The 27,028-nt window shown below is 41.7% G+C and overlaps 1 protein-coding gene and 1 non-coding gene across 2 annotated transcripts; one reads left to right on the top strand and one right to left on the bottom strand.

The window, feature by feature from the left end:
• Window positions 1-1,338: 1,338 nt before the first annotated feature.
• Window positions 1,339-1,441, top strand: LOC116889439. The gene has a single exon (XR_004386401.1). It is a non-coding gene; the product is annotated as a U6 spliceosomal RNA (small nuclear RNA).
• Window positions 1,442-5,605: 4,164 nt separating this feature from the next.
• Window positions 5,606-20,529, bottom strand: Plp1 (proteolipid protein 1). Its single transcript, XM_032889326.1, is given in 8 exon segments — window positions 5,606-7,744; window positions 8,629-8,696; window positions 9,446-9,474; window positions 9,476-9,515; window positions 10,083-10,251; window positions 11,283-11,544; window positions 12,224-12,410; window positions 20,383-20,529. Coding segments are annotated over 8 exon segments (831 nt in total). The 5' UTR covers window positions 20,387-20,529; the 3' UTR covers window positions 5,606-7,672.
• Window positions 20,530-27,028: the final 6,499 nt, after the last annotated feature.

Raw genomic sequence — 27,028 nt, 5'->3', positions numbered from 1 at the left:
GAGCTGAAGGGGTTTGCAACCCCTTAGGAAGAACAACAATATCAGCTAACCAGATTCCTCCCAGAGTGCCCAGGGACTAAACCACCAACCAGAGTACACATGGAGGGACCCGTGGCTCCAGCTGCATATGTAGCAGAGGACGGCCTTGTCTGTCATCAATAGGAGGAGAAGCCCTTATTCCTATGAAGGCTTATCTCCCCAATGTGGGGTAATGCCAGGGTGTTGAGTTGGCGTGGGTGGGGGGTGGGAGCAACCTCATAGAAGCAGGGGGACAGAGGAAGGAGTATGGAAGGGGCGAAAGGGGATAACATTTTAAATGGAAATATATAAAATATCCAAGAAAAATAAAATTAAAAAGAAAAAATTTGATAAAACAATTTTAATATAATTTTATTTTAAAGTCATATATTTTAGATGAAACAAAACAAGTAATGGTTTTCAAAAAATGTGCATGGAACCATAGTATGCTGTGTCTCAGTTTTCTACCTCTGCTTTCCAGGTTTAATGTCCATAAGACTGAGTTTTACCATTACTTTTAATAACCATTACTCCCCCATCAGCATGTTTAGAATAGACAAAATAAATAAAATAAATTAATAAACAAACATTATGCCCTGGAGTGGCATACTCTGCCCTTTAGGGTTCTTACATTTCAGAACTTTGCTGGTTGGAAATGAGGGGTTTCTGTTACACCTCAAACATGAAAATGAGTAAGACATAGAAAGTCTGTACTGTGTTTGATACGAATATCAAATATAAAGATAACTGTGGGATTCTCACTTTAGTCATCAAGGAAAGTTGATTTTAACAATGAGTGAAAAGATAAATTCCTTTCAATAGGCATATGCTTAAAGAAAGCACTTTAAAAAAGAGATTTGTTCTGGAGAAATGTAGTCAAGAGCATTCTGGCTGTTCTTCCAGAGGACCCAGGTTCAATTCCCAACACGCACATGGAGGCTAACAGCTATCTATATCTCCAGTTCCAGGAGATACAACAGCCCTTATGGCCTCTGTAGGCACTAGGCATACACATACATGAGGCAAAACACTCATATACACAAAATAAAAATTAAAGTATATATGTGCACTGCCCATGTGCCTGGTGGCCAAGGATGTCAGAAGAGGTCACCAGATCCCTTGGAACTGGAGTTAAGGGCAGTAGTAAGCCACCATTGGAAATTGAACCCAAATTCTTTGTAAGAACAATGAGTACTCTTAGCCACTGTCCGAGCCATCTCCCCATCCTCTATTTGCCCTAACTTTAAAAAATGGAAGGGGGCATTTTAACTTGCTTTAAACTATACACAGTAGTGTAAACCCATTTGGACTAATACTTTGGTGCTTATTTTAACAGCACATATATTTGTATTGGAATCACACAGAGATCAGCATGGCCCTGCCCAAGGACGGCATGCAAATTCATGAAGTATATCCGCTTTCTAAAACAGACATTGAAAATGTCATGATATCTAATACCCTATATATTCATTTTAAATTAAGTTTTTGAAGCATAGGGAGTATATAAATGAACTTAGTTTTTATTTTATAAAAGTCACTGAACAGATGTTAGGGAGAATGAAACTTAATAAATCCAACTTCAGCTAAAAACCTTTAAAATAATTAAACAGTAAGAGTGAAAGTTTAATGATTTTCTGGGCACATGCATCTATTCAGATACATGAGTCTTTTTGAGGTTTCATTTTCAGCTATTTTCATATTCATCTATTCACGTGTTTAAAATGAACTGAGACCTCTAGAACATTAAAGCATGGCTTCACAGTTAATGAAGCAGAGTCATCTGTACTGTCCTCACTAAAATATTAATAACATGTTTAAAATAAGAGATATATTCTACAACCATCAAAATACATAAGAGATAATTTTATGTCTTTCTCATACTTTAAAATCTTATTGCACATTAAATGTGTAAGTCTAGCGATATATGAATATGCTGCTTAAATTTTAAAGTGTAATAAGTTATATATTTTAATGTATCTTATAAGAGTACACACAGAAAAAAAGCAATTTTAATGTATATAAAAGTTATCCTGGGACATATATTGCCAAAATTTGGCTTCTGCTTATCCTCACACCACATTTTTAAGTAGCAATGTCATGTTTATTAATAGGGTTGTACAATTAAAATATATGTGGAGATTGTTGACAAAAATGAATTGGTAACAGTTCTTTGCTTCTGCCAGTAGTTTTGGAAGAAACTAAGCTACAATCAGTGCTTTTTACTTCTTAACTACAGTGATTTGGATCAGGAATGTCCCCCATAGGCTCAGGTGTTTGAACATTTTGTTCCCAGGTGGTGGTGTTTGGGGAGGTGTAGGTGGGTGCAAACTTGCTTGAGGAAGTCACTGATTGCGAGCTTTGAGATTATGTGGCCTGCCCCTACTTCCAGTCACTCTGTCTCCTCCACGTTCGTGTTAAACCATCTGAACGCTAAGCTTCCTGCTCTGGTTGCCATGCTGTCTCCACCATTACAAACTTGGTTAGTAAGTGGAGCTGGGATAAGATCAACATCCCTCGGCTGGAAGAGAAAGAACTAAAAAAGGCACCCAGTCCGGCATGGGGTTGAGATGACTGTTGCTTCTGCCTTATAGGACTGAGGTGTGATAAAATGTGCATGGTATCTTATAGTAACTGCACTCAGTAAAGTGCAGTTATTACAGCTGGAAATGGTTGCCTATGGATTGGTTAATAGGACTGAGGTGTGATAAAATGTGCATGGTATCTTATAGTAACTGCACTCAGTAAAGTGCAGTTATTATAGCTGGGAATGGTTGCCTATGGATTGGTTAATGGTTACCTTCAGACAATTTTTATTTTGAGTTTTAACACTGAGACAAAGAGCCATCAACATATTACTATGCCAAAGTATAACTAAATTTTTTTAGGCTGAGAAAAATATCTAATCTGGCTAAAACCCTTTAACTTACCCAAAACAAACACACATAAATACACACAAATTCAGTAAACACCTATCTACTGTCCTTTGAGAGATATCATTTGTTTGTATGTCTCCCCAGGTAAGCTCACTGAAGAAAATTATGACGTACTTGCTCTACAGAATTGTGTTTTTGCACAAGAAATTGAGAATACTGAAATAACAAACTTATTTTAAAAATAGTACATAGGCTCCATTTTTAGCAATAATTAGCTGGGCCACTTGTAGTTGGTATCAATATTTTTCAAGTTTTTACTTCTGCTGTGTGTGTGTGTGTGTGTGTGTGTGTGTACAACTTATGTGACACATGTATGCACATCTATAGGTCAAATTTAGTGGAGTGAGCTGACTGTCCTCTTTTACCTTTATGTGAGATCAAACTCAAGTCATCAGGCTTGCACATGTAAGTTTCCCTTTCCAAGTTACTGTGCTGGACACCTTTAAAGTTTTTTGTTCTCTCTTCTTTTTAATATTACAAAGTTGTTGTATGTGGTGGGTTCCTCATGTGTTAGGACTCAACTCAGCTATGAACTTTCAACTTTCAGTACTTCAACTCTTAGAACCTGACTTTGTAGTTTCCCTTTTCGATGTTTGTAAGCCAGTGCTTCCCATAATACAGACAGTATTAATGAAGCTGGCTCCTCTGGAACCCCTATTCAGGTTTTTGTGTTGGCAAGTAAAACTGTTTAAGGCTAATAAACATTTTTCAATGTTTAGTACCATTCCACATCAGGCCTCTTTTCTCTACATACATACATTTCTATCTTATTTTTATGTCACCCTTTGTTTCCTTTGCTTGTCATATTTAGCCTTGACTGAGAAAGAGGCAGGCTCAATAGCCTGTGTTTACATAAATACTCAACCATGCCCTCTGACTCCTCAAATGACTAAGTGGGTGGAAGCAAGAACATGCATTGTGCCAGTGCATGCATAAATACTGTCACATGTAAGGCAAGAAGCAGGGTGACATAACACAAGTCACAAGTTGTCAGGAACTCTAAATTGAAGTTTTGTTTTAAATCGAGGTCCCCGAAATCCAAAGCCACATGAAGGGCTGACCCTTGCCCCCTGCCTCTCCCACGTACTGAAGGGAGGGATGAGATGTGAGGAGCACCAGTTAATCAGAAGCCTTCCACGCTTCCTGCCTCCACGCCAGTCCACTCTGGGAGCCCCTCTGCTACGGCTGAAGGCAAGAGCGATCCCCGAGTGTAAGACCACATCTGTATGATCGTTCTACCCAGAAAGCCCCCAAACATGAACCTCCCAGGCTTTAGCACAAAGCTTAAGTTTTCTCAATGAGTGTGCACAGAATGAATGCATGTCTCTTTGAAAAAAAAATGGCAGCTTCCACACACACAGTAAAACTGCACTCAATACTGACCCTGAAGAAAAGCCATACAACTGATGTTGTAAGAAAATGTTTCTTGTTTATACTGCTGTATTTTAATTTTTAGCTGATCTGAGCACAAAGAGAGCTCTTTCTGTTCAGAGAAAGAAGGTTTATGATGTGGGAGAAAGCTAAGAACAATGGGCTCAATTGATAAACCAGAGATGCTCTGAGCTTCTGAGAGCCTAGAAACTCCATCTATAGAACCATCCCAGAGGGCAGAACTAAATAAGGACAGACGGAAAACACAGCTTTCTTGGGAGCTGGCTTTTGCTTCTCTGAGGCAAAAATACATTCACTCTGGAGCTTCCTAAGTCAATTCTCCAAACTGTGGTGCTCTGCCCTTGCTTTCCAGTGTCTAAAAATAAATCGTATTTTTTATTCCCTTTGTCTTAAAGTCATTCAACCAGACTTACTTGCAGAAATTAATTGTGATAAAGCAGGAATCGGGGGACTACAACTGAACTACTTTTGACTAGAGCCCCTTAACTGATGACTAACGTGTTGCCTACAGCTAGTGTCCTTTCTCGTGTTCCTTGTCAGTCACAACTACAAGACAAACCTACAGCTAATTTTAATTGAACTTTCTTCAGGCTGGTCATCAGCACGGTCCACGTCATGTTAGTGGCCTCATGTAGTAAGCACTGCGGGGTACTAGCTGTCATTAACTTGTTTTAATCCTGAACTGGCACACCATGCTTAATTCCTCTTATCTCCTTATTATATCTTCTCGGCCACAGAAATATTCAGCTTCAAACCTTTTATTTAGTACTTGTCAAGTGCACCTGTTTCATGTGGGAAGTATCAGGTTATCTTTATTAGAATAGCTGAACAATTTTGAGCAAAGGTAAAAATACTTTAATACAACAGGAGTGGGGGCACCACAATGGCACTGGGCAAGTAAACCATACTGACTCAGAATAAGCAAAACACTGAAATCCAAGAGAAACCAAACCATTAAGTATGAGATACACTGGTATAGATATCTGGGCTCAGCCCAGCATGGTAGCATATACCTTTAATTCCAATTCTCAGGAGGCAAGGGCAGGCAGATCTCTATGAGCTCAAGATCAGTCTGCTCGCTATGGAGAATTCCAGGACAGCCAAGGATACATAGTAAAATCCTGGCTCAATAAAACCATATTTAAATTGAGACAAGTATTTATTGAGTTTCTTTAGGAAAACTGTTTTGTATGTTGTGTATCTTTAGTGTAAAAGTTTCTGTTATTGAGGTCATATGGAGCAATTCACTCAAAGGACACATGTTTGATTGAGAACATTCTTAATTTTATTTTCTTTAATTTTATAAAATACATTTTGTAAGATGAGTTTCTAAAAGTTTATCCTTTATGTTGTTAAAATCAAAATTCTATATCAGAAATGAAGGAAACACTTGCAGTTGATTAACTCTCTTTGTATGTGCATGCGTGTGTGTATATATACGTGTGAGGTTTTCAGGGAGTGGTTGGTTATCTGTTATGATATTAAAATCAAACCAAATAAAAGATGTAGATTATTTCACCTTCCTTTATCTTGATTGGTTTCTTCCAGGTCCTTTAAGCTCTCCTCACTACTGTGCATCCTGCTAGTTTACCTTATATACTGGCCCAAGAACAAGTCTCAAGTATCTTCTTCTAAATCCTTATATCTCTTTCAACATGACAAAAGCACTTTGGGGAATGACAGCACAAATCTACAAAAAAAAATCTACAGTAATTTTTCCTTCAGTAAAAACAGATCAGAGGCTTTTCCTTTCTTTCTTTGCTTTTCTTTCTTCCACCCAAAGTTAACAAGTACAGGATAAGCCTGAAATCTGGGAGTTCTTCAGGTTTCCAATTCTGTCTGTCCTCACCATGTCTCCAGAGCTCTCTGGAAGCTCACCAACTAAACAGCTGGCAGCTGCTGAAATCTATTATGTGACCTATATATACCAAGACACAATAACCTCTATGCTAAGCCTAAACTTTCAAAATGCTGAGATAATATTAGCAAGTAAAATCATCTGTCATTCATTAGAAAAGAAAATATTGGACAGGTTATTCAAATGGAGGTTCAAATTTACCAAGCCTAGTTCTACAAAAGGTAGAATACTTGGGGAAAATCCCAATCATTTCATGGGACTACACAATTTCAAATATTTTTGTGATGCTTACTGTCCAGTTTTTCTTTTTTCTTTTAAAAAAGAACTATGCTCAAAGAATCATTCTCCAGTTCTTTCTGGTACAGCTCCAAACAAGAGATAAACAACTGGGAAATATGAAACAGGAATCATTCTGAAACTAATCAAAATCCTCTAATCACCTGCTGTAAGTGAATGGATAAAACCCAAGGAAAAGAGCACCATTGTGAAGATATTGTGCCAGAGGCCAAGAGGACACAACTGATGGGGTAGGGGGAGATGCTATCCAAAGAGTTAAGTGTTTTGCATCTGCCAGAGGGCATCTCAATTTACACCTTTAGCATCCCCCAACTGATGCTCCTTAGGTCACAGTCTTATTTTATATAAGCTAGTTCCCTTCTATTCTCAGCTCCTTGGAAACCACAAGGTTGTCATGGTAGCTGTTATCAGGGAGAAGGGAGTGAGCCAATCCTGACAACACTCTGTTTCTCTTCCTAATGAGCTGTAAGGACAGATGATGCCCCCCTCCTCCAGGCCCCACTTTGTCTAAATAGACACTGTGCTCCCTAATGCTGTAAGGAAGGTTGGCTGAGTTAGGGCTTAAATAGTCCATTGCCACTGGCGTCAGAGCTCTCTTTCTAAGGGTGAAAGATCCTTGCTTTGACCCCCTTCTCCTAGCTGCAGGAGGCAGATTTGGGCAAATGCTATTGCTTATTTCCTTCTGTCTTCAGTGGAACTAGGAAGAAAAGAGTGAGTTCTTGGTTTTGTGCCTCAAAGAGAATATATTTGACTCCTACTGATGGCAAGGAGACCAAGGACATTCCTGCTTTCTACCTGAGAATCTTTCTTTCCACTTTGTTTTCCTCAATGGAAGTGCCCTTTGAGAAGGAAGCACATCCTGGCCTTCAGGAGATGCTTGCAAACTCAATTAGAGCTTTCATTCCTCTGCGACTTGCAGCGGGGGAATCACCTTCTCAGGTATTCCCCATTTCTAGCAGGAGCCCACTGTGGAGCAAAATGACTGAAAGAGGTACATAAGAGGGAGAGTCCACAGAGAGAGATTAATCACTGCAATACTCTCCTTTCTTGTTATACTCATCAAGTAAGAAGAGGGCCAATCAGTGGCAAAGGCAGAGTTAAGACAGGAGACACAACACTATAGGCTGTGTGGTTAGAGCCTCGCTATTAGACAAAGGGGGATTTCTATGGGAGATCAGAACTTGGTGCCTCGGCCCATGAGTTTAAGGACGGCAAAGTTGTAAGTGGCAGCAATCATGAAGGTGAGCTGTAGGGAACAGAAGAAAGAAGGTAAGTGACAGTAGGAAGAGAAGCTCTCTCTTATTCAAAACCTTTTGGGAATGAGGGAGAGTTGAAGTAAAATCACAACTAAATAAAAGGAAATAATCTACCTGCAATAAAAAAAATAAAATAAAAAGCACACCCATTTTTCCTATATTTGTGAAGAGAAATCTGTTAGATCTTCCACAATAACCCCTTCCTAAATAACATAATCAGTAAAGATGTACTCCACAGCGAGGCTCCTTTCCACTAACCTATCCTTAAGGAAATTGGCTATGCTTGTGCTGTACATACACAGCTACTTCATGTACCATAGCCCTCCGCTCTCTTATTAACACCTGAATTCACAAAGTACAAGTGTGCTGGCATTTTGTGAACACCTCTGTAGTACTGAGGAGGATTCTGTGAGATCATCCTTGTACTGAACTGCTACCTCAGAAACTTAAGGTACATCGCCTTGCCCAGTGGCACCTGAGCCTTTACATCTGCACGATGAGCACACTGCATTGGCACTACACTAACACTATCCAAAGGACCTGGGGCACAGGACTGCATGACAGTCATAGCAATTCTAATGTGAAGCGGAACCTGCAGTTTCTCTGGGAGTACTTAAACCCACTAGAGAGTGTGGAGAATGCTTATACTCTCTAGAATCCTAGCACACAGCAGATCCTGTTTACAGTTCCATGCTCTTGTCAGTTCTTGACAACTCACAGCAGAAATGTGTAGCCCCGCACCTTGCTGTGCCTCCGCATAGCTTGTCAACAGTCTTCCAAGGTTGGAAGGAGTCTCTCTTCTAGTCTTTCAGCCTAATGCTACTCAAGCTACCCTGGACCACTTCTTTTCTAATATTATCTTAAAATAACTTACCAGGGAAACTAGTGTGGCTGCAGCACCCACAAATGCAGCAATAAACAGGTGGAAGGTCATTTGGAACTGCAGGAAAATGTATGAGAGAGAATTACTTCTTATATCAGAAAAGCAAACCATGGTCTCCTGTAAATAGTAAATAGTTGTCTGGATTGGGCTGATACCATTCCCGCCTGTTCATTTTGTGTCTCTGACTAAATTGTTCACTTCCCTATGTGTCAAGGCCCTATTTGCTACTGCTTATCCTAGCACCTCACGCCCACAGCATCTAGAAGACACTGTTTTTCGGACTTCTTCCCTGGGATCTGCTTTTTATTCCCTGACTGCAAAGGTATGTGTCTGTTCTCAATGAAGCATTTTCTCTTCTTCCAAATGTACTTATTTTACCTCTCATTGGATATTAAGAAGCTCTAAATTAAAAGCATTTTATAGAGCCCATGTTTGCATCTGTGCATGGCCCATTTTCTTGGTAAATTTTTAATCAAAATGAAATTTTTCATTTGGAAAATTTTACTAAGTATTATCTTTTATTTAAAGCTACACACTTTTCTTTCACGAGGAAGTTTGGAAAAAGTAAGACGTTTAGTGCAGCTCTAGGGTAAATAAGTACTTTTTGTTTTAATCGGTATGCTCATTGATTCAAGTACATTTCACCATTATTTTGTAGAAGGGAAATCTGCTAATTCAAAGTCCAACAAGAAATACTATAATCCTTGAAACTAAAGTTCATGAGAAGAAACTACTGGTAGAGGAAGAAATTTCTGCATTCTTAGTCGATCTATTTTTTTTTAAAATCACCTTCTCATTCACTTACTCTCGGTTGTTTTGCAGATGGACAGAAGGTTGAGCCACAAACCTGCTAGGAAAAGCATTCCATGGGAGAACACCTAAGATGCAGAAAGCAGGCAGAGTAAACTTGGTAAGGCTTGAAGGCTATGTGGAGGCTTTCTCCATAGCCTTCTACCTTCTCTATCCTAGCTATAAACCTGATACTGACAGGAGGCATGATCCTGTTTTCTAAAACCTTACATAAAAGCAAAGGTGTATATTGAAATGTGCTGCTTTGGGTTGTTAATAGCAGCAATCAGAGAAAGAGAGCAGCCATGAAGAAGAAGATGAAGAGGAAGAGGAGGAAGAAGGGGAGGAAGAAGGGGAGGAAGAAGAAGAGGAAGAAGGGGAAGGAGCAGGAGGAAGAGGAGGAAGAGGGAGGAGGAAGAAGAGAAGGAGGAGGAGAACAAACCAAAACCCCTAAATTCCTATGTTTGCTTTGGGGGAAAGCATTCTTAGTTTCGGTGGAAAGAACTTACTAAACTAAGATGAATCATCTTATAATAGTTTCATAATCACCATCCTCCTCACTCTAAGCCAAAAAAAAAAAAAAAAACCCAACCCCAAACAAGTGCATGTTGCTTCTGCATATGACAGGGAATCCAAAGCTCCCATATGCAACTCACCATACATTCTGGCATCAGCGCAGAGACTGCCTATACTGGCAGAGGTCTTGCTAGGGAAGGCAATAGACTGGCAGGTGGTCCAGGTATTGAAGTAAATGTACACAGGCACAGCAGAGCAGGCAAACACCAGGAGCCATACAACAGTCAGGGCATAGGTGATGCCCACAAACTAAAACAATTGACATGGAGTGGTTAAAAATCAGCATCAACTTGCAGACCTTGAAACAAAAACTGGGAGATCCCGGAGTGGCACGTGCCAATGAAGTCAGATTCCAGGCATCTCCCTTAAATGAAATTAGTGAGCAGGGCACTTTTGTGAAGTGTCATTGGCAGTATCACTTAGATAACTTGCCCCAGGTGTGATGGAGGGTAGGGGGAGTGGGTGGGAGTTGGAGTGAGGCGGATCCCTGGGTTAGAGGGGGCTTCAGGGGATTTGGAGGGCAGAGAAGGTGTAAAAAAGTAAAAAAGAAAAAAAGTCCTGAAAGAAAGTTGTGCCATTTTGTGCCTTAGGCTGAGCTTAGAAGATGTTCTTTGCCACAGGATTTTTGTTCCCCAGTCACTGAACAATGCCAATAGGAGATTTAATTTTCAGATCTAAAACCATTCTAAACTAACTGCTGGTCACAAAAAGTCATCTCCACAACACACACATGTTCAGACCCCAAAAGATCTTTAAGTCTAGAGACTGAAAAACGATGTATGTCTTTCTAAAACACAGCTATCCCAAAGATAAGCAAGGAAGATGCGGAGCTAGCCTAGCTCTCTCTGGGACCCCTAATAGTACAGAATCCCAGAATATTGGGACTTGGACTCAATGCTTTCATTTCTATGTTCCACCCTCAATCCCATGACTAGCATTTTAGATTCTTGTATAGTCTGGTCCACTCTGTAGTCCTTGCCAGGAACAAAGAAAGGGATACCAACAGATTGGTTAGAAATGGTCTTATTGTACAAAGCATCCTACAAAATTCATGCTTTTCAGTTTAAGATGAAAATTTCCAGGGAACCTTTGAAAGGTGAGGCTAAGCCGGCCAGGCACCACGTTCTTCCTGACCATATCGTTCGGCTGTAGCCATCGCTTCCTCACTCAAAAGCTAGGCCTCTGGAGAGGACCCAACCTTGGGTGGGGATGAGGCTACAGACTCACGCCCAATTGTCCCCCACCCCTTGTTATTGCCACAAAATCCTGAGGATGATCACCTTGTCGGGATGTCCTAGCCATTTTCCCAAACAATGACACACCCGCTCCAAAGAATGAGCTTTATGTTGGCCTCTGGAACCCCTCCCCTTCTGGCCCCCTGTTACCGTTGCGCTCAGGCCCTTGCCGCAGATGGTGGTCTTGTAGTCGCCAAAGATCTGCCTGACAGCGCCGGTGGTGTAGAAGCCCTCGGCCAGCAGGAGGGCCCCATAAAGGAAGAAGAAAGAGGCAGTTCCATAGATGACATACTGGAAAGCATGAATCCTGCAATGACACACAAAATCCAGATAGCCTCATTCAGAGGACACCACTCTTCTTATCAGTCACACATCTGGGTGGCTAGGGCTTCTTGAGAGGAGTAACTAGGTATTTCATATTGCCCTCCACCTTTTCTTCACTGAAGTAAATGAGGTCAGACAGAGCCAAGAGCATAGCTTCTTCCCATATTCCTTGTTACCCTGCATCCTAGAGAACCAAGCTTGCCGCTCCTTGTTTGACCCTTCAGAAGTGTTACTTCACAGACAAACTGAGAGATGCATGAAGGAATGGTAGCCTGACTTGCTCTATAAGTAGGAAAGACTTATTACTAAGCCTGAGTATACATAAGCAGAGTGTCAGAGCAAAACCAGGGATGCTACTCTGCGCAGTCATTAGCCCTCTACCTGCCATTGTGGAGACAATTCAGGCAACATTAAACATACCTAGCAGAAATTGGGCCATGTGTGAAAACACAGGGAGGAGTGAGTGGAGGCAGACCTCCTTTCTAAGTCTGACACTGTCCCCTTCCTTAAGAGCTTCCAACATGGCATGGTAGAACCTGTACCCAGAGGGATAAGTCAGGAAAGCTATGTAGCTTCAAGCTGATAAGCTCTACCTCCAAGACAGGGTGAGGGTGAGGGTGAGGGAAAAAGAGATGAGTCTGGAGGTGGTGTGAGGTACTTACACATTAATGAGATACTCATAGTCCTGGTAGTTTTTGGAGAAATAGGTCTCAATTAACTTTTCTGTACCAGTGAGAGCTTCATGTCCACATCCACAGAACAGTGCCACTCCAAAGAAACACAATCCAGTGGCCACCAGGGAAGCAAAGGGGGCCCCTACCAGACATCTAGCACAGCACTCTAACAAACCTAGGGAAGAAGGTGGAGAAAAGTCAGATATGCATAAGAGGTAAGTCATCCACTCACACTATACTGCTGTGCCAAGCAGCCCATGCTAGCAAGCACAGAGTGTGGCTATCGGAGTTCTAAAGAATCACAGGTTTTAGCTTCTGGGAATGAGATCAATTCAGAATCTTTGCTTTGCCCTTATTCTTAAAAAATGAACCTCACCTTCAATACTCAGAATGGATGGGCTTCTATAAGGTATTCAAATAATTCAAGTAGTAATACAAGGAGGTGATAAGATGGGTCCCTCTTTTCTTACTTTTTTTTTTAGTCTGTTGACTAGTTTTAATTATTCATCTACTATGGAGTAGTACATGGGACATAAAAACAGAAAAGGTATAAACATTACCAGATTGGAGTCTTTATAAGGATGAATACATAACGTAGATGTAATATTTTCTACCAACAATTGCAGGAAATAGAGTAATTGGCTACAGAGGGTATGTATTTGGAATTTCAGATGAAATGAGTGTTAACCATGGGTGTTAGTATTTTAAGATACAATTAGAATAGAAAGAGTATTCCACATAATGTAAAGTTGTTGAAAGGAATGCAAAATCCTTCCTAGTCTAGATAGAAGGGAGCAATCCAGAGAAGACAGAAACTAGTATGGGATATACATGCATATATAGATATATCAAATGGTGTATATAGATATAATATATTCAAATGTATGCACATACATATGTAATATAATAGATATATACACACATATGCTTAGAATGTGTTATATACATAAATATATGTATAGGCCAATTGTTTTTATACATCTATTCCTATAGAGTATGTACATGCAAATAATTAGAAAATGTACATTAGAAAGTACTATTTTGTGATAAGTATGCTGCAATTCCTTATCTCCTTATAGGACAAAAAACAATTTCTAAAAGTTTGGACTTTTATATTCATGTAATTCTCCAAGTCAAGTTCAATTATCTACAATGGGATACTAGGTGAAATAGAAATCCACTGCTTTATCACCTTAATATGAGCTTATTTTTTAGTAAAATCCCAAATTTTACATTGAGAATTGTCAACAGATATTAAAAGATCAAAGTATGTGTATCACGGAAAAGTTGGGATAGAGGCATGTCTTTTTTATCAGAGCCACAGAATAAGTGAGTACTACTACCCACCATTCAAAGTGAAAGGACAGCTGGCTCCCTGGCTTTCAAAGAGTGTCTTCGAAGATACTTGTACACCACTGGCATTAAAGATGAGGGGTCCAAAGCCCAGGCCAAAAGTATGCAGCAAAACATTTGTGGTAGAACTGGGTCCCTTTTTTCCTAAACTGAAGTACCACTGTTGGAAGACAGCCTCCATGGAGAAGTGCAATTAATTGGTTTATAGCTGGCCTATGAGAAGAGGCCTAGTTCACCAACATGAAATCTATGAGAGAGGATGCTCACTACCGGTCTATGGGGTGTGGTGTGTGTGTGTGTGTGTGTGTGTGTGTGTGTGTGTGTGTGTGTGTGTGTGTGTGTACTATATGCATGTGTACAGCAGAGAAAAAAAAGCAAAGTTGAAATGGACCACTGTCTCTATGGAGACACTCCAGAACTTGCTCTTCCTTCTATCCTTAGGTTAAGATACTAAATGTGTCCGTAAGTCAAGAAAAGGCACTGGGGAATGAACAGCATCCCCATCTTCATTCTCTGCCCTTTTAACTCCTCTCCACCCTCCAACTCTTAGACTCTTCTAGTAAAGAAGGTCTCTGAAGTCTGGGATTGGGGAGGGAGGTCAGTGACCCCACTGTTCCTTCTCTCTCCCGGCAAAGGGTCAAGCCTTGGACACGGCCCTCCATAACTTCCCTAGACAAAGAAGCCTTGTTTTGTCCTGAGATCTTAGGAGCCTCATTGGTATTCTGCAAGGCCCTGTAGGCCTGGGGGTGGGGAGGGGTCAGATCCAGTAAACAATGGCAGAACTGTTTATTTAGCCCAGGATAAGGAAATCCATGTACCCTTGCAAGTGGTCACCCTATGACCATTCACTCACCCCAGCATTTTCACCATGGGAAGTCTAACAGTGAGGCAGGTGTGGCAAGGCAAACAGAATTCTCCTCAGCACTTTTGCTGATGCCCCTCTATATCATCTACACTAAGGATGTTTCTTTTTCTCATATCATCAAGTGATGGAATATACAAGGGATGATTTATCATCTTGGACATATGATCATTGGTGGTCATCAAAATAGCCAGAAAATGTAAGCTTTGGTGTTTTTACTGGTTGGCAGAACTCTGGGAGCAACTCTAAATCACCACCTGATACCTTTTTTAACACACATTTTTATCTACTTTATCAGAGCTCAGATAATAACTTAACATCCCCTTTCTGCTCTACTGATGCTCAAAGAAAGAAACAAGGGCATACATAGGCTTTGGTGAGTCTCTAACATGGAATCCAATACAAATGCCCTTAGATAAATCTATGACTGTTAGGCTACAAGATAGTTCAACAATATCAAAAGCATCAGATGCTAAATTCCTCAAAATTCAGATAAAATGTTTAAGGGCATTTAAGTTCAATAGAAGGGCAAAATTTCAGCTAGTCTGCCCAAGCAAAAGTCAAAATTTGAATTTTAACAGGAAAACTCAGAATATGCAAGAGATTGTCTTTTCATCAAAGTAGTTGACAGTCAAACATTCTTCTGAATAAAAGTCCATTGTTCACTTAGATTTTCACAGTCCAAGAAATTAATTTGGGGACAACAGTCTAAAAACTATATAAGTTTCCTCTGTTCTAGAGCAATCAGGCTCAATAGGGTTTTGAAATGGTTCTAAAAGGCATTCTGTCATTTCCCCAGCTAAGTAAACTATGATGTGGTAGAGTCAGTATAAAAGAATTACATAATGCTAATGCTACTCAATGAGATTTAAAGGTCTCATTTTAATGCGTGATCACAGAGAAAGCTAATGACCCTTTTTAATGCTTTCTTTTCCTTTGTGTTTGAGAGGCTTGAGGACAAAGATTAAACACATTACTCATAACAAAGATGTTGCAAGAAACAAAGAAATTTGGAGCCCAATTGCTTTCCTTGGAAAACTTCCCTTCTTGTTTGGGAGAACAAATTTGTTTCTTAAATTGAAAAGCAGAGCTACCTATCTAGTGTTAAAATTGATGTTACCAAATCCTGCGGTCAAAATATAATCAAAGACAGCAGTTCAGAATTGGTTCTATTTATCTCCAAACCCTCCAAACAAGCACAACCAATCTGTAATAGAACTTCTCTTCTCACTAGTGCTCTCTGTTTGAGATCAACAAATGATTTTGAGTCTCTGATTAAGGCCCATCCGCATTGACTGTCTTATCCGACACTGTCTCTTTGGGTTGCGTTCGTAGTCTTCATTCCCTATGCCCTGGGTACACACTCTCAAGGACCAGTCTCATGATGGAAATTGTGTGAATCTGGGAACTCATCAAAGGGAAGAGAGGAAGGTCTTTCATAGAAAGAAATGGTAGAAAGAGACCAATTGTACTCCACACAATTCCCAGCTTGTCTCTTGAATCCAGCTGACAAAGGGAGAGATAGAAGAACCCTATACAATAGAACTAAACAACAGGCAAGTTCTTTGAGTGAGAAACTGGTCCCATCTCCCTAAGTCTCTAATCTGCACTGCAGTTTTCCCCTCCTCCCAGAATCCACCCCTTAACCTCAACCTATGAACAGAGGCTTCCTTGATCAGAGTCTAGGCTAAACACATGGGCCAGAGATACTACAGCAGCTGTGATGGTACTATAGCTAGATGTCGAGGGGTGAGTTCTACAAAGCAAAACAATTATCAAGAGAGGTGAAAAGACAAAAGACTTTTTTTTTTCTGGCCCTTATCTTTGTTAGCACAAAGCCCACCCAGGACTTTTGTGTTTCCTGCATGATATTAGCACTTATACCACATTCAAGAACTCAAAGGGCCTCTACAGACATTGAGGTCTGAGTCAGAACTGAACTATCTGCTTGATAGCAGCTCACATGGACAAGGCTAACAAAAAAAAAGAACCCAACTGCCTTATTAGATAGAATTACTTACTGCTGCCAAGCCTACATTAGTGGTAACAAATAACAATAACAACAACCACCATCACCACCACCACCTCCTCCACTACCACCACCTCCTCCTCCTCCCCTCCACCTCCTGACCACCACCACCTCCTCCACCACCTCCACCCACCTCCTCCTCCACCACTACACCACCTCCTCCTCCACTAACACCAGCCACACCTCCACCACCACCACCTCCCTCCCTCTACTAACACCACCACCTCCACTACCACCACCTCCTCCTCCTGCACCACCTCCTCCTCCACCTCCTCCTCCTCCTCCACTACCACCTCCTCCTCCTCCACCACTACCACCACCTCCTCCTCCTCCACCACCACCACCACTCCTCCTCCTCCTCCTCCTCCTCCTCCTCCTCCTCCTTCCTCAGGGACAGGCATCTGGACCACCACTTTGTATGTTCTTTTTCAGACAGACAGAAACATATACGCAGACACACACACACACAGAGTGGGCAGAAAGAAATACCAATTCATATGCAAACATTTGAAGGCCAAAATACAAGCTTGATTGTTAAAATCTGTTCCTGGAACATTGTCTTGGCCTTGTCCAGCCAGTTGTGAGGATAAAAGAACAATCTGTTACTACAGACAAGTGTAGCTGTACTTTGTGGTACCAGATTCCCTCTTTCCTTGGTTAAAGTGTGAAGGTGACTTGTAGAATACCACTCTCTTCCCTGGGATGCCATTGACTTTTTCAAAGCCTTGCAAGGCAGAGCTCTGAGGTCAGTGAGCTATTGCTCTTATTCATTTGGCAGAGGTTCAGGAAGGACTTGCTGAACCTTTGATGTAACTCTGACAATGTGGAGGGTCTGTAAGTGGGGAAAGATGGGAAAACTCTGTTCACTGATCATGGCTTATGACCTTTTCTTATCAGGTCATTGCCCTGGCTTGATCTTTTCTAGACCTGAAGTTCTATGGACAGAGATACTTGTGTCTTTTTCTTTCAAGACAAAGAACCACACTGGAGGAATGATTTTTCAACTCCCTCCCTCCCCTCTGTCCCTCCATCCCTCTGTCCATCCATTCCTCCCTCCCTCTGCCCCTCCCTCCCTCCCTCTCTTTCTCTCTCTCTCTTATACTCACGCACACACACAGACACCAAACAAATGAACAAACATAAAGCAGGGAAAAATATGTAACTGGCTGGGCTGGGACCGAAAGATATTATTGTTCCTATCCTCCTTTCTGAGTTAAAGATATCACTACTCAGACAGCTGTGAGGGAACTTATGGTTGACAAGGTTTCTGGGGGTCCTGGCTCAGGGCCAAGGTGAAGCCCACAAAGCAGGGCAAGTTTTTAAATCTCTCTAGTCTTTCTAGAGCTCCTAGCTAGGCAGAGCAAGGTAAGAAGTGGTATGGTGAAAAATGCCCTTAATCATTTCAGTCAGTGTCTCTAGGAAGAGTCAGTTAGTATACTGGTCTAAACCTGCTTTTTTAAAACTCCTAGCAGTCTTGTGTTTTAAGATGGGGTTCATCTGATAGTCTCAGGTAGTGGAACCAGCTTTGTTTTGCCTCCCACATTTTGTACCTCCAAACCACTGTTAGAAGGAAGCACCAAGGACAGGTGGTTCTGCCACCAGCCCCTCAGATGACAACAAGCTTGAGGGAAGCAGGCGCCTTGTTGTTCAGTGATGGCATTGTTAACGAGCAGTAAATCTTCACCTGGCTCTTGGTTTCCTCAGCTCCACTGTCATCCCAAAGACTCATGTGACGCATCTCCTTGCCAGGCTGTTATATTGCCCATACAGCATTTGCCCAGGTATCACCAGAGTCAACTCTTGCGCAGTTCTAATCCTAAGAGACTTTGTGGTTGGGATAATAAGCTGCCTGTTTCTGGAGGTAATTAAGCAGAGGTGTGTGTATATTTAACTTAGTGTCAGAAAAATGAACTCTGCATTGAAGGTTGGCTCAGACGACTTCTTTCAGAACCACAGCCTCCTTATGTTGTCTAGCTAGCCTTTTCTAATGATTCTCTTCTCTCCATTTCCTAGGGTGTTAAAGGCATGTGACACCACACATAGCTCCACGTCAGATATGTTCCAATGTTTCTTTCAATTACAGATTTTATGATTTGACTTGTGTATTGCAACGGTTAAACAGCATTGCATTCCACATCAGAAGCAATGACATTCCACTGCCTGGTCAGAAATGGCTGAAAATTCACATGGTCTGAGATACTGTGTTACTGAATGATTGCAAAGACAAGAGCTAGTCCATCGTATATCCCTAGTCTGTGTTGCTTACCCAAATACACATCCTCAAGGACACCTTAATTTGTGCTGACCCTCCTCTGGAGGAAATCATCCAGCCTCTGTTAAAATGTTCATCTGATTGTTTTCTCTCTTCCTGTCTTTATTTCTTTAAGGCCTATCCCCTGAGGAAGTAAGATTCAACTTACACTCCTCCTCTGTTTTGAAGGAACAATCTACTCAATCAGCCATGTAAATGTTAGAGTTCCTGGGTCCAGAGCAGGAAGTAGCTTTTTCCCACCTTGCTGCACTTAGGTGATTGACTGTTTCTTACACAAACATACAAGGTGTGCACACACACCCCCATAGCCTTGGAAAGAGGAACGATTAGCCTAGATATGGGCTGCTGCAGACTAGGTGGCATCATCAATTTCCAGTGGTTACAGGACTTGTCTACACTGACAGTACTGCCACATCCTTATTACTTGATCTTCCACCCTGAAAGTAGACAAAACAGTTATTGTTGCCCCTGTCTATCAGATGATGAAGTGGCAATTCATGGTGACATGCCTAATTTTGCTGAGTTATTAGAGACTGAGCTGAGATCAAAACCCGGTTGTTTGGACCCGTAGTCTAGGACACCTTCCTCTTAGGTATCCTGCCTGCGTATATGTTTCTAACAGTTCTCTCAGTGACTTGAGATGAAAAAAGCCAAGGACAACAACAGTTCAGTCTAACTGAAAGACTAATTCTGTGGATCTTTTTACTAGTTACAATGTTGCACGGTGAATCCAGAGGACAATTCAATCTCCTTTCCTTCAGTATGTGTTCAAGCTGCTATTTTTACACTTTTTCCAAATGTGAGCAGTATGTGCATATCTCTGTAGCATCTTACCGAGGCAAAGACCCTTATGTCCCACACACCTTATTCTGAATAGACACTGCTGGACACCAGAATTTCACAGCTTCCATCCTTGGGGAACAGAGAAAAGCTCTCAGGTCTCAGACAACTTAACAAAAGTCCTTAGAAATCTCCTTGTTACAGCAGTGTTTCAGGCTAAGTCCATGATACTAGAAATGTGCTCCTGTATGTGTGTGCTCACATGCACACGTGCATGCACATATACAAACATACACAAGCATATACAATCCGTTATCCATTGCCCATGGTAAAATCACCGTGAACTATATTTTCATTTTCTGAACCTGGAATGTCCACTATAGGCACTGCCAAGTCTGAGTACGATTTTCCCTATTCTTCCACATCCTACTGATCCAAAACATGCTCTGAAGTTTGTATCAGGGAAGCAAGTACTTAATACATCTGTGCATTAGTTAATATTTGAGTTGCTTCCAGCAGAATGAGGGTTCCAGATAACTTGAACATAATCAGGGTCTTAAGATTGGGGAAAGGAGAGAGGACAAGAAAGTGAAGGGGTGGGAGCCACACTGTCACATCCATCCTGTGTGCATTTTCCAAGGATCTGGGGGATGCCACATGTACTGCCAGAATTTGTTGGCAGTGAAGCAGTATGAGCAGTACAGCAGAGAAGGAGTTAATACAATTAAATGCTAAGAAATTAAAACAGAAAATAATTGCCAAACACAACTTCTTTAAGCCCCTGGAAACCCGAAGCCCCAGAGTTGAATTCCTGTGCCTGCATCTTCATTGCTAAAGTTTGTGAAACTCACCCATGTCTTTGGCACTCTGGCTCCAATTGCAGCCTGCTGGCTAGTCTGTTTTGCGGCTGACTTTGTTCAGCTGGAAGGATCCTGGTCTCTCCAGTCTCCTTCTTCTGTCCTTTACTTTTTCTCTCTGAGTATCTTTGTCCTCTTCTCCTGCAATGAAAAGGGCTTTCTGATTGACAGCCAACCCCCTTAAAGAGACAGGCTCGCTTTCCTCCTCCTCTCCTCCTCCTCTCCTCCTCCCCTTCTCCTCCCCTTGTCCCCACCTCCTTTGGGATACTCCCTTCTTTAAGGACTCCATCTTCTCTTTCTGTCTTTTCACTTCCAATTGTTTTTTTCTTTCTCTCTCATCTCCCCCCACCAAAGCTTCTCCAGAATTTCATTTTGATATAAATGAATCATGAAATGTAAATTGTGGGTGGAAATTAAGTGGAGGGGTCCTTAAATCCTCCCAAATTGTCCTTGGGTCCATTTAAATGTATCATACCTCAGCCTGAGCATGAATCATGTGAAAATGGTAGCCCTGGTGAGGAGAGGGATCTGGATCAAAACCCTACTTGGCTATATTACCAAACATGCCCCCACCCAACACTCACTGTTAGTTGGCCTTGACCATGGAATCTTTCCTTCCCTCTGCAAGCAAAAAAGCATTCTTTCTCTTCCTGGCCCTGGAAACACAATAGGGAAGGAAAAGTTGTCATTTAAAATAATTTCTTCAAAACCTTTGCTTTCAGAAGAATGAAGATAAAACAAGCCGCTAAGTCTCTGAACAGACTGTGTGTGACCAGGCTCAAGAGAGCCAGAAGTATAATGATAGGATAGCTGGGAGAACAGAAAGAAAGGAGAGGCTGAAGCCTGTGCCAAGGTCACAAGGAAAAAAGATGGCAAGAGTGGAACATGTAGGTGATTTCCAAGGAAAATGTACTTTGAGACAAAACATTATCACAAACTGGAAATCAGCCAGTCAAAACTCTTCCCAGGAAGTGAAGATGAAAGGTAAGGTATCCTTATACCTGCCTCTTGAGGAACAGTAAGGTAGTAGCTTCCCAGGGCATACCAGACTAAGGCCATGACTGACTGTTGAGGATCTAAGACCCATGCCTTCCTAGGACTGCCCTCAAGACACAAATTCTGCCTGTTACGAAAGTGCAGCTGTGGGATTATCTTTATATTGATGGCCCAGGAGGAGAGGGGTGATGGCAAAAAGAACTGACTCTAAACTTTGGGAATTCTGATGAGGGGAATCAAGCAGCCAATAGCCAGCGCAGATCTATGTATGGAGGAAATCGCTCAGGTTGAGTGCTCAGATGCATCGCACACATTCTCAGGAGCATCTCTGGGACTATTTACACTACTCAGAAGAAAGTAATTCCCCAGTAAACTCACACAACTTATCTTCCATAGTCTTCTGAGGCCTCTTTGCTCTTTTCCATGACCCCCACTGTCTTACTCTTGATTTCTGTTCTCTTTCTCTTGTCCCCTCCCTTTTACCTCTTCCTTTCTCCTTCCTCACAGATGGGGGGCAGATCTTCCTGTTTCTGCATTGCTTTTCTGCCAATGGCTAGGAAAGGTGCTCAGCCAGGTGATTATGTCACACTCTCCCCTGTCCCCTAAAGTTCCCAGTTCCCTCAGATCTAGCATGTGTTGCTCTGTCATCTGACACGACAGTCTGCCTGCACACTCCCACTGATCCTTCTTCTAAGCCCTTGCTACAGTCCTTAGAGGACTTTTTTTACAGTCTTCAGAACTCGTGACCCCATCAACCCCATCCACCCTACCTGTGTCTATGATTCTGTTTTCATTGGGTCTCTTAAGTGAGCTGAACAAAATATTTTCCATTCTGGCTGGGCTTCTGCAATTCCTGAAAATTCCTCCAGAGGGCACCAACAGCCTTCATAATTGCAGTCTGCTGCCTGCTTTGGGAGCCTGTGAGGAAGAACAAAGCAGGATTGTAGTACACCAGTAAAAGGTGTGCTTCATGCAGTTCTAGTAGTACCACCAGAGAATGTGGGCCTCCTTGATCATAGCTCAGTTTAGCTGTGCAACTGTCTTCAGTTAACTATAAAAACATCTGGATAGTACCTCCATGCTCTCCTCTATTGTACCAGATTCTGGAAGGCCAGAAAGCTAGCAAGTTTTCTTTGCCCCACTGAACTAGGACATTCGGAGAAGTCCAGTGACTTTCTGCCTGAAAACTAGATAAGCACATAAGTGCCTAATCTGGTGGTTCACTTCTCCATATCCACTTAGAAGATAGAAAAGGAAACAGAGAAGGCACAGTACCAGTGAGTTCCTGGGCTCACCCGGTGGTATTTGAGCATCTAGAGCTGAGGCTTTTCTTGTCCTATCCAAGACCTTGTCATCATAGGCCAAATGTGGAAAGGCAAGTGGCTGGGTTTTACAAATTTTCACAGTCCTGGCACAAAATACTGGCAGAGTGGCAGACGAGTGTATCACACTGTGTTTTGCAGATAGAACTTTCATTAACAACTTTATGCCAATTGGTTTACGTGCCTTTTTGGCCAAGAGAACTTGAGGGCTGAGGCCAGAGAATGTCCATTCTTTTGGTCATGCACAATTAATGTGTTGTCGGGAGGGAGGGTTATTGTTCTTCCTGGTAATTCAAAAAAGAGCAAGGATGGACAGGGTGACTTAATAAATTGTGTATTTATAAGGGAGATATGCTAATGGCTTGGGATAGAGTAAAGAAAATAAGTTAGAAGATAAAATATTCAAATAAATAAATTCAGAACAAGAGCACCTGAGAGATGCGAAATATCCAGTGTGAAGAAACCAGGTGTCCATGTAACCCACTTAGAATCCTGAAAATTGGCTGGCTTGGCTAGGGTAGCCCTTATAGAGAGAGTGCAGATGTATGAGGTTTAACAACAAATAAAATTATTTCCCTGGTTGTCAATAGTCACCTAACTCCATGGAACATATTTATTTATATCATTTGAATAATGGGGTACACAGAAGCCACCTAATAGGCAAAAGACAAAGGTACCTTTAGAAAATACCTCTGTCCAGATTCATTGCTTGGGACTTGCTGGGACAATTGTTCTGCTCTGAAAGAATGTTTGAATACAGAGCCTCTTTCCTGAAAGAATAGCCAGGGGGAGGATGGGCGCGCTTCTCTGGCTGCTATGTCCCAAGTTTCTAACCCTTTATACTCCTCTAAGCAAAGGATAAAATGAATTTTGGAATGTAGTTGTTTTTCTATATCTTGATAGATTTGAACTAAGCAAGATTCAGAAGACACAATATGACAGAAAAGACTGCTGGTATGCTTCTTAGGTGTGACTATAGTACCAGGACTGACTGAGTTTGTGTGTTATCGGAGACCCAACAGAGACTCAGTATTCTATGCCTACACTGCTAAGTTGCAACCCTGGCTGCAGGAATGCTTTTTAAAGAGTTTTTATTTTAGAAGTCTCTATAGTCAAATGTCACAATCCTTGAGCTTTACCAAAAAGCTCCAGAAAAATGTATTAACAAGATTCAATGAAATAACATCAGACAAATTTTAATAATTATTACAACTGCGTGACATCATGGAGGTTTGTTCTACTACTTTCTCTACTTTGTGTATGATTAAAATATAAAGTCAGAAAAAAAAGAAGAATCATTACAGTTAAAATTCTGACTGAGCCAGAAACAAAAAGGAAACCCTTCCCCAGGGGGATGTCTATTTCTGGAAGTGAACACCTAGCCTGGTAAGAAGTGGCTGCTTCTGGAGAAAGGGGTAGAACTGTGGAGATTAAGGGAAGCATTTTGACTCTACATTCTAGCATGGCTGTAGTTGGTAATTATATGTATTTCATGCATACTTTATTAAATTTTTCATCTGAAAACTCCTTCAATACAGCAGTCCACAGGCCACTAAAGTCTCTTCCACTGATTCCAGACAGTCCTCGGTACAGTGGTTAGGCTGGTCCCCACTGTCGCATTTGAAATTCACCCTGCCCACAACCATATTCTTACATACAGCTGATAAGGATGTTAGTGTAAGTGGGAATCCCCCTGGAAACTCTCTTAGGACACAGCTGGTTGGGGAAGGAATGGCTGCTTCTCTCCAGGATCCACCAACACTGTGGACTGCATCTGGCCCTTGAGGGATTAGTTCTAGCAGTTGCCTAGACCTCTTCTTGATAACACAGTCCTGGGCAGTCTTTACAGAGATAAACTCACCTACGCCTCCTGATGCAACAACAGCAATTATAGAATTTTCTGGGCTTTTCAGAGAAACGAAGGCAAGTATCTGGCTGCATAGGCAGTTGAAGGGTCAGTCTGAGTGGTGGCATGCTATAGAACAGATTGTCTAACCTTGAAGTTAAGGTACCTTTCCTGGGAAACTAGGCCAACAGGTAGAATGAAGAAGCAGGGGAAGCCTCAATCCTCCCTGCTGAGAGTTAAATGCCTCGGGTAAGTACATGTCATGTTGCTGGAGCTTAGGGCAAGTGGGCCCCACAGAGAGCCCTTGCTTTGCTCTCTCCCTCTCATGCCCCTGCTAAGCTCTGTCTAAGCAACCAATTTGCCCAGAAGCCTAGGTCTAAGTGACAGCCTATATGCTGGCACAGGCAAAAGACAAGAACTCTTCTGTCTCTAGGTAGGATGTGGGTGGGAGGGCTTTTGACTGTGCAATAACTCCTGCTCAAAGAACTTCACTCTTGTTGGGTTCTCTCTGTGAAACCGGGAGTAACATGAGGGGCCCTGAGCCCTGAAGCTGAAGTTACCTCATGACCTTGCCAAGTTGATGGCCACCCTCTGAATCAGTAGCTGCCAATATATCCTCTACCCTGGCCTAACTTTTAAGGTTGTGTGACCCTGTCAAGGGAAAATGCTTTCTTTTAAAAAGTGCAATTGTGAAAAACTGTAAAGTCAAAGAAGTGTTCCTCTCAGAGGACCCTGCAGAGAGGGCCATCTCTCCTCCTTCACTTACCCTTTACAACCCTTCAGAATTTAGAAAGCACTGCATTCACTTCTACAGAGTGAACCTAGCAGTTTTTGGAGGGATTTTAGGGAACCAATGGCAGCAGGTTCCTGCAGCATCTCTTGCATGCCTGCAGCTGAACTATGAGAAAGATAAGAAAACCCTCACCAGGATGTACTTTTGCATGGCCTGGCCCTACAAAGTTCATTCTGTGCACTGCTTAATATACACCACTAAGGTCTTGGCCTTAGAAAGAGCCACCAGACCTAAGCCTAAACATCCCTATGCTAGATTTAAGAGCTGTTCAACACTCCTCAAATTTCCATAAAAAGGAAGCAGAGAGATGGCAGTATGACTGGATCATTCCCAGAAAGCTGTCATTGGAGAAACTATCTTTCTTGTTTTCCTACTAGCATCTTCTCTCCATAACTAAAAAAAAGAAAGGTCTTTGAACAGTAGCATCCAAGATTTTGGCTAGCTATCAAGTAGCCTTCCACTTAGTCAGGCATCTATATGAGCATAACACCTAGATTCTGAGCTGCAGTTGGAGCAGTGATCAACAGCTTGTCAGTCATAGCAAAGCCCTTGGTTTAGTAGTTATCAGTAAAAACAAAGCATCCTTCCTTTAAAAAATCCATAGATTTGGTTAGTCAACTCTACGACACTAGGCAATGGCTGAGCCTTAGTCTTTGCTTTTTTGTTCCTAAAAAGATATAATACTTGTGGTAACCTCATATAGTTACTAACTTCAGATTGATCTTCTTCCTATTGTTATATTACGTTTGAAGACAGGGTTTCTCTGTATCCTGGCTGTCCTAGGACTCACTCTATGGACCAGGCTGGCCTTAAACTCACAGAGATGTCAGCCTCTGCTTCCTGAGTGCTGCGATTAAAGGCATGCAGCACTCCCCTCCCCTGTCCTGTACTTTATTGTTATTATTATAGGGCACAGAACCCATTAGCACTTATACAAGAAAATGAACATGAAATTCTTAATACACTGCCTATGCCAAGGTACAAAATTAACAGTAATAATAACCAGGTGAGGGATGGACAGTCTGGAAATGCCCCATAAAGAAGCAGAGGCTGAACTTTAGTGATCTCTGGCAGCAACACCTTCCAGATCTAGAATTTCTAGATATCCCCAAAGCTTGCCTGTGTTTAAAACAGCAATTAGGATATGTGCTTGGTAAAAAATACTAAAATGTCTTGGGTTTCACTTAGCAGTGTCAGAATTCATTTGTTGTTTGCTCCTCTAAGTTTAAACCCATCACCAGCTGCCAATTTGCCAGCAAGAAAAGTATTTCCCAAGAGATGTAGGTGTTTCAGTGTGATGACTGGGTATATCCTAAGGACCTCATGAAGGTTAGTTAGGCTCCACCAGTGGTGAAGAACTACCTAACCTCTATACATGAAGCACCTGTCTCAAGAATTGCCAGCCATAGCAGGTTACAAGGCTCCCTGTGCTAAGGCAACTGTATGGGACATTCCCTAAGTTCTCATCCCTCTACTCTCTGAAACACTATGTTCAGACAAAGCAGGGTTACCAGATGAATTGCACAATGCACAATTGAATTTGTATTCCAGATAAATTGAATTACTGTTTAATATGTGAGTCCTAAACGCTGAATGGAGCATGCCCATATTTTGAAAAGCCCATTATTTACCCAAAAATCTACATATGACTGGATATCTTTTCATTTGTTAATATGGCAATCC

Source organism: Rattus rattus, chromosome X (genome assembly GCF_011064425.1).
Source record: "Rattus rattus isolate New Zealand chromosome X, Rrattus_CSIRO_v1, whole genome shotgun sequence".
NCBI lineage: Eukaryota > Metazoa > Chordata > Mammalia > Rodentia > Muridae > Rattus > Rattus rattus.
This window is presented reverse-complemented; position numbering and strand designations above follow the sequence as displayed.